At 48.9% G+C, this 8,956-nt stretch overlaps 1 protein-coding gene across 1 annotated transcript in view; it reads right to left on the bottom strand.

Annotated features, from left to right (window-relative positions):
• The window catches only part of LOC141112671 (Golgi apparatus protein 1-like), a gene marked incomplete in the record, with an annotated part of 122,289 nt that extends 113,697 nt beyond the window's left edge, over positions 1-8,592 (bottom strand). The window contains 3 exon segments of the mRNA XM_073605665.1: positions 3,482-3,702; positions 3,780-4,167; positions 8,500-8,592. Of these exon segments, the coding sequence (XP_073461766.1) occupies positions 3,482-3,702; positions 3,780-4,167; positions 8,500-8,569 (679 nt within the window).
• Between the last annotated feature and the right edge of the window lie 364 nt (positions 8,593-8,956).

Below are 8,956 nucleotides of genomic sequence, written 5' to 3' on the forward strand. Positions count from 1 at the left end.
GCATGTCCAGATGTTTTCTTCCATTCCAGATCCTGAATTAGATACAGGAACACACCAACTACTGTCTGGAGATCCTTGAGCCAAGATATGATGGTCCATTCCAAGTTTTGCTGACCACAGCCACCTCAGTCAAGTTGGCCAGGAAGAACACCTGAATGCACGCTTATCACTGCAGGAGAGCGTGTTTTCGGGCGCTGCATATCCTTTTTCTGTTTGATCTAGGGGGGAGGGGCCCAGGAGGTGGCCATCACAAAAATGATAACATAATTACGTTTTGGTGTAACTCTTCAGGTACACATGTGACCACCTTTACCTTAGATTACTGTGACATAGTACCTTGTCCGTTTGACCCTTCATGGTGATGCCATTGGTACAGTGATATCCCTGACGGTAAGGACATATATGTATGCCACACAGACAGTTACTGGGGACAGAGTTGTGGTTTCTGTGGGAGCCAGTGGGTTGGAACACAGGGCCAGACTGGGCGACCACAGAGTGCATTAGACAAAAAAAAGATGAAAATAGAAAGCCCCATATCCTAACCAAAGATACCCCTGATACATACACTGACCCAGCACACAGTCAGAGGAGAAGGCGAGCAGCTCTCTCCGGAAGCTTTGATCCTCATGTATACATACATGTCATAGGGGTTACAAGGGGGGTCCCTGATGAGTTTAAAGCCAGGGATCAGGTAAAAGCTGGTTTTGAGTCTTTGATCCCCATAACAACTGTCAGCAAGAATGTAGATTGGATTAACTACATGTCATGGTTATGCAATAGAGTTTGTCGATCAACATACCTGTCTACATGTGTTCATCTCTAGAGACCAGCTGACCCTCACCTGACTGCTTTTGTAACCTCTCCTCTAAGCATGGCCCCACCCCAGGCCCTATCAGGGAACCCTATATTAACCTGTGCACTGCAAGCCAGCAGTGCTGATCAACCACTGTGTGTACTTGCTGTGTTTCCTACATCTGATTCCTGTTACCGACCTTGGCTTGTCCCTTACTTTCCTTGTTGTTCCAGCCTGCTGCCTCCTTCCTCTTCTCCTGTAGTCTACCGTGAGCGTGAGCTGTGAGACCCTGGGGGCCGCGACCTGGAGCCAGACTGCAGCGCAGTCCATCCTTACCATTAAAGGCTCTGGTGAACACCTGCTGGCTCTTAGACTCCGCGCCCTGGGGAATCTATGCTCTAGCTCCCAGTGGGATCTGTGTCAGTGATCCAGTAGACCTGATTCCTGAACCTCCCAGGGTTTAAGCCGCAGCAGTCAGCCGTAGGGTCCACTACCTTGCTGTGCACTCCTGATCCCAACGGTGTGCATCTGTCACCCAGCCTCTAGGTGACCTGACACTACACATATTATAACCAACAGAGATTTGTAAATTACTCTAAAGACGCCCTCCAGGGAATTGCTGACCAGTTAGCCCCCACTTCCTACATGACATTCCAGAACCGGATGGCCTTAGACATGGTGTTAGCCAAGAAGGGGGGTGTCTGTAAAATGATAAAAAAAAAAAAAAAAAAAAAAAACAGGAACTTGCTGCACATACATTCCTGATAATACTGGCCCAAATGGTAAGGTTACTTTAGCTATAAAGAAATTAGAAGATCTGTCATTGGAGTTGAAGAAGAACTCAGGTATCACAGACCCATGGGACCAATATTTTAGCTGGATGAGTGGGTGGCAGAAGGTGCTCGCCCAGATACGGGTAACGGTATTAATAATCCTGGCTCTTTTAGCCCTGATTGTATGCTGTATTCTACCTTTTGTAAAAAAGTTAATGAAGAAGGCTGTAGACAATAGCACACCTACATTTCTCCACCAAGAAGAAGAGGATCACCTTGTGATGGAAGATGACAAACCCTTCACTCCTCTACAGTCACTCCCTGTCCATAATCTCACAATCCTATAGGGTTATAGGGATAGATAGCGCCTGACTGCACCTCTCCAGCTGTATCGAGGAGGGAAGTGAACAGTTGCTGCCCAATTCTATATACAGCCAAAAAGAGTTGCTGAGGAGAAGGGCCAGGCTAAAAGTAGGACCTTTAGTATTAGGGACAGAAAAGAGAAAATAGTCATTTTAGGGGGGATTGTGAAGGAATGTGATGTAGATAATAATAATAGTAATCTGAAAATGTCTATTTTCTTATGTGCATACATATTTTTCTCCTTACTCATTATATAAGTATACAGGTTTGCTCTGTTCCTATATTTTCTCAAGATGGCGGGTACCCCCTGCATCCCACACATCAGAAGAACGCGGAACTGAAGATAAAACCAAAGACAGCCAGACCTCGTTATGAAGATTCTCCATTTTCTTTTTTTATCTTAACCAATGAGATGTACCTATTAGACTAACATAGCAATGACGTATTTGTGTGTATAAAACATTAGCACCGCCTTGAATAAATTAGAAGTGTGAGAAGTAACGGAGCTGAGCGTGTCTCAGAGTGTTTACTTTATATGCATGCATATCAACACTTTCAAATTAGAGACAGCAGCAGATAACCTTGGGCTCGATTGGAGCTCTTAATCATTTCCATAACAAAAGAGCAAAAGATGTCCCTGGGTTTCCCACAAGGGGAGACACAGGGGTATGGGGGATTATTTTGTGTGCCACAGCATATGGTAAAGCAAATAATAAAATTTAAAAACAAAATTTATTAATCCAGATATTCTAAAAACGTGTATACAGTGCTGTCAAATTTGCCATACAGTAAACAGAACCCAGAGTGATGGTGGGATCGACGCGTTTCACCCAAATTGGGCTTCTTTAGGATCCACCTGAGGTTCACATAATATATTAACTTGTAAGTAAACAATACACAGTTATTGCACAATATACATTCATAAACTTCACCATATAAAATAAACAATATTAAAAAAAGGAAAATAACACATCCAACATAAGAATTCTTTTTTTGTGTGCCATTCCTGCTTGCAGGTGCTGATCTTCTGATGTTGATGTGTAATTTTGCTTTTTTTAAATGTTTATTATATATGATGAAGTTTCTGAAGGTATACTGTGCAATAACTATGTATTCTTGACTTACCAGTTAATATATTATGTGAACCTCAAGTGGATCCTGAAGAAGCCCAATTTGGGCAAAACATGTCGAGAGAATATCTTTTTCTATGGATTAATTAATTTTGTTTTTAAACATATTAACTGGCTTATAGGCTGTGGCAAGTAAAATAATCCCCCATATCCCTGTGTGTCCATTTGTGAGAAACCCATGGACATCCTATGCTCTTTAAATACTGATCTCTGGGGGATTGTGCCACCCCGTTCTATTTGCATGAGCTCCCCCACCCAACTTTTTTTATAAACATAAAACTGTCGCCTCCTCCCTCCTATACTAACTAACCTGTGTAAAAAGGAAGAAACTGCAACCATCGCGATTAGCCCAAAGGCCAGGGTCCACCAAAGCCTCACTCATTGGTAATCATCATATGAGCATACAGTGACCTCGGACATACCTGGCTCTGCAGGCTGGGCAGATGTGGCATCCTCCTCTTCAACTTCGGTGGAGCTGCCCCCTTCTTCATCCCCTAGCAACACCGTATCATCAGAACTGTCTTCTTCAGACTCCTCAGTGGGCACCGAGACAACCTGGCTGATACTTCTGCTCCCCTCCCCCAGCACTGCGGGTCCTTGGCCTCCTCTCAGTTGGAAGAAGTTCATGAGTCCAGTCCGTGAGCTAAAAACACAGAACATAAAGAAGTCTCATACTGTCAGTCATAGTAGACATTATGGAAACATTCAGCGGCTTCTCACCTGGTACCGGACGTACGCTGGGAGCCCCCTCTCTGCTGCCTCCTGGTGTTCCTCCTCCGAGTCCGTGTTTGATGCGTCGAAGAGTTCAGCTCAGCAGCCTGCCGCAGTTGCTCTAGCGCCCCCTGCAGCATCTGTAGTGCGTTAGAGGTATGCGACTCAACGGGCGATGGATCATGTGTCGTCTGGACCTCTCCCCCTTCAAGCACGATCACCTCATTGTTAAGCTCCGGCGCAGAGATCCGCTCCCTCATGAGCTCCGCAAACATCATTGGAGGCGGCAGGATGAATACGGAGTCTCCTCCGGGCAGCTGTCTGGACGCTGAGTCGTCTGCTGGAGCGTGCGCACCAAACAGGTCGACGTCCATTTCCTCATGTGACATTCTCGGGCCTGGAATGAGAGAACATCCAAGTGAATTAAAAAGACTACATACCAGTGCAAGACTATTATAGCTATACTACAGCAACCCAAGGCAATGGTCATGTGATTTCTTCCAGAAGATCTCAGAAATGCTGGTATCAGGTGACCGGCTCGCCCAAATGTCACATCTCCACGGTCCTCTCAAACCATCAGAATATAGACATCAGACACAAAGGGTGGAAGATCTAAAACATTAAATGTGTTTCGGGGTCCAAAGAACAGCACCTCTACCAGGCTGCAAGACAATGAAAAGGGGGTGTTTTGGCCCCCAAAAATATATGAACAATTAGAGTATCTCAGACTCTAATTCCTTTTGGTCTGGTGCCACTTCTTACATTGTTGTAGTCTGAGTTATTTTCAGGTACCCATTGAGGCAAACCTTCCTTTTCAGGAGCTGCCCCAGAGCCAGTGAGTGTTTATTCTGATCCCCCTTGGCATGCTCCCCACTGTCCACAAACTGTCTGTCTGTCTTCTGCAGCGTGCCCCCAGTCCCTTACTGCCCAGTGCAGGGCACCCCCCCTTACTGCCCAGTGCAGCGCCCCCCCCAGTCCCTTACTGCCCAGTGCAGCACTCCCCCCAGTCCGCTACTGCCCGCTGAAGCGCACCCCCCCAGTCCGCTACTGCCCGCTGAAGCACACCCCTCCCAGTCTGCTACTGCCCACTGAAACGCACCCCCCCCCAGTCCACTACTGCCCGCTGAAGCGCACCCCCCCCTCCCAAGTCCCCTACTGCCTGTTGAAGCGCACCCCCCCAGTACCCTACTGCTCATGCAGCGCATCCTCCCAGTCCCCTACTGCCCGCTGCAGCACCCACCCCTCCCCAGACCCCTACTGCAGCGCACCCCCCCAGTCTGTGCCTGCTGAAGCGCACCCCCCCAGTCCCCTACTACCCGATGCAGCGCGCCCCCCCAGTCCCCTACTGCCCGCTGCAGCACCCACCCCTCCCCAGACCCCTACTGCAGCGCACCCCCCCAAGTCCCCTACTACCCGATGCAGCGCGCCCCCCCCAGTCCCCTACTGCCCGATGCAGCGCGCCCCCCCCCCCCAGTCCCCTACTGCCCGATGCAGCGCATCCCCCAAGTCCCCTACTGACCGTTGCAGCACAAACCCCCCCCCAGTCCCTTACTGACCGCTGCAGCGCACCCCGTCTCCTACTGCCCACAGCAGTGCAACCCCCAGTCTGTGCCCGCTGAAGCGTGCCCCCCAGTCCCTTACCACCCTCTGCAGCAGGCCTTCAGCCTCCAACACAACCTGTCGCATGTTCCCAGGCCTATACAATCATTTCCTATAGTAATTTGCAGTCTGACAGCCCTCTCTGCATTACATGTACTGACCATTATGTGTGGCCATTTGGTGATGTCAGGGGACACAGTTGAGAATCACCAATGTAAAGTCTATCCAAAACATTGCCTGCTGGGTAGAGGAGGGAATGGTTAGAACCCCTTTCAGGTTCTTTAGCTCTCCACGTCTCATTTCAGGGTTATACTTCCTGTCCCAAAGACACAACAGGAAGTGACAGGAAAGCTCTCCAAAGCAAGTTGAATTCTGCACTTTGTAATGAGAATGAGATTTGGAAGATTTCCTCTCTATTACTGCTCTGGTGACAACTCTTTTCAGTTCCAGTGCCACCAGGACAGAGCGGTTGTCTCATGGACAACAATAAAAACCTGACACAGGGGCAAGTTCTCTTTCTTTATAATATATATCACATATGCCTACTGACCAGAGTCACCCCAGATACAAGACTGCAGGAGTCATGGATGAGGTTACAGGCGGGTCATGTGGGGGGATTCTGGACTGAACCTGGTGGGTGGTGTGCTGTACCATGGTGGAATGGCTATGATTGTGGTGTGTGTGTGTGTGTGTGTGTGTGTGTGTGTGTGTGTGTGTGTGTGTGGGGAGGGGGGTTGCTGTACAGGCAGGGCTGCAGTTAGAAATTATGGGACCCGTAAAGCCTACCTGACAGGTCCCTCCCCCAAATTCAATATAATGATAATGTTACAAAAAACACACACTAAAATGTTTTATTAGCGGACACAAACACAACATAACTTACAAAAGTCCTGAAAAAACTGTACTGAGCTAATAAAGCTTTGTATGTGAATGAGGTCTGGGGTTCTGTAGCTTCAGCTGCACTGCAGATGAATGAACAGGAGGCGCTCTATACAGAGGCTCCTGTTCATTCACAATCTGAAGCATAGTACAAGGTTTACTATGCTTCAAGTGGTTCTAAAGCCGTAAGGTTTTTCACCTTATTGCATTAAGATGAAAAACCTTCTGTGTGGCAGCTCTTCTTTATCTGAGCCCATCCAATTCAGCAAAGTGCACAAGCGCAGCAGCTCCCGCTGCTGTCTCACTCCTCATTGGACAGATTGATAGTAGCAGGAGCGATTGGCTCCCACTGCTGTCAATCACATCCGATGACATCGGAGCAGGGGGCGGGGCAGAGTCGCACTGTCTATGTCAATGGACGTAGCAGCAGGATTTAGGAGCGAGCGAGCACAGGTTCCCTCCAGAGGGAGCCGCTTTCCCTGGGGGCACCCGACAAAGAGGAGGGGCCTGGAGCAATGCCAGGGGACCCCAGAAGAAAAGGCTCGGAGCTACTCTGTGCAAAACCATTGCACAGAGCAGGTAAGTATAGGCAGGTTTTTTTTTTTTTTTTTTTTAAAAGCTTCATAACCACTTTCAGTTATGAACTAAAATAGTGAGCGATCAGTACTAATCACTCACTGTGTTCATTCAGAACAGGAAGGGGCTGGAACATGCCATACTATATTTACCTGGCCCTTCCCATCCAGAAAAGATCCTCCCCCATGTACCTGCAGCAGCCGGCGGGAGGGAAAGAAGGGAAGCCAGAAGTGCATTAGGGAAAGGGGCACACAGGGGGGTTCAGACAGCAGGAGGATCTGGTAAAGGTGATGGCGATCGGAGCAGCATGTGGACTGTATCCAGGTGGGGGGGGGGGGGGACTACTGTACATAGGTGGACGAAGGGGGAGTTGGACTGCCCCCCCCAGGGCTGGCAACATGTTTGTGCTATTTCTAAAGAGAAGCTGCTGATCTACCTTTACTGTATCTGGGCATGCTGGTTATACTGAAGGCTGCAATATGTCTCCAAACATGGACAGTACAGATAGGAAAAGGGGTTTTTAGGTGGTCACCGCTGAAACAGTTCCAGGAAAACTTAAACCAAGTGACTGTCCCAAAAAAAAAAAAAAAAAGAAAAAAAAGACAACCACCCCAAAGTCCTGTCAGTGGGGGCCTCACCCTTCCCTGGGAAGCCCAACTCACCTATCCGCCATCAATAATACCCCCACCCCTGAAACATGGTACACCCCATCCCCATCTCTCATGACTGGTGCCCCGAACATACCATAACAGAACGGGGGACATTTCATAACATGGCAGGGGTCACATTGGTAACCCCCCTATTCTCATCACTACACATAGCAATGATATTGACATCCCCCATCCCGTTACATGGTAAACCCCATCCCCATCATTGGGAGCCCCGTACATTCCATAACAGAACGGGGGACACACCGGTAACCCCCTATTCTCATCACTGCACACAGCAATAACACCTAGCACCCCTCACTGCAAACTGTGGACATTTCATAACAGGGCAGGGGACACAGTTGTTGTAACCCACTATTCTCACCACTACAAACAGTGATGACATCTAGCACCCCTACTCTTCGGACATGGTACAACCCATCCCCATCTCTCATCACTGGGAGCCTAGAACATTCCATAACAGAACGGGGGATATACTAGTAACCCCCCCCCCCCATGGTCATCACTACAAACAGCAATGATACCTGACACCCCCGCCCTGGGACATGGTACACCCTATCTCATATCACTGGGAGCCCCGAACATTCCATAACAGAACAGGGGACATACTGCTAACACACTATTCTCAACACTACACACAGTGATGACATCTAGCACCCATACTCTTTGGACATGGTACACCCCGTCCCCATTTCACATCACTGGGAACCCCGAACATTTCATAACATAACAGGGGAGCACAATGGCACCCCACCCCCTATTATTTTCACATGGAACAGCCCAGGCCACGTTACTGAATCCCGGGATAGACCATTGCAGCATGAAATGGGGGTGATACAGAGCGGGATCCAAGATCTGTACAGGACTTTCTCTCCCTCAGATCTGAGAGGATCTCCTGTCACTCACTGACCTCTCCTCGGCCCAGACACGGGGTGACTTCGGCCCGCACAACCTCCAGTCACTTCAGATCATTCTCCCCGCCAACCGCCGGAACGCCGCCCACTCACCGAGCCCAGCCTCTATTGGTCGGTCACTTTGCCAGCACTCCCGGGCCAAGACTGATCTCCATAGCAACATCCGCTTCCGGGTGAAATTCTCATGATTCTGATTGGACAAAGCTCCTGTCACTCAATGGGTAAAAACTGTTTTTAATCACGTGAGTAGGGGGCGGGCCTATGTGTGATAGGTGGGAGGGGCTACGATGTATCTAGTTACACAACACCACGCGGAAAACCGCCTTATCGCTATCTCCGGGCTTCAATGTTCAGTGTCCTCATCCCTATCCCCAGGCTTCAATGTTCAGTGTCCTCATCCCTATCCCCAGGCTTCAATGTTCAGTGTCCTCATCCCTATCCCCAGGCTTCAATGTTCAGTGTCCTCATCCCTATCCCCAGGCTTCAATGTTCAGTGTCCTCATCCCTATCCCCAGACTTCAATGTTCAGTGTCCTCATCCCTATCCCCAG

Source organism: Aquarana catesbeiana, linkage group LG11 (assembly GCF_042186555.1).
Source record: "Aquarana catesbeiana isolate 2022-GZ linkage group LG11, ASM4218655v1, whole genome shotgun sequence".
Lineage (NCBI taxonomy): Eukaryota > Metazoa > Chordata > Amphibia > Anura > Ranidae > Aquarana > Aquarana catesbeiana.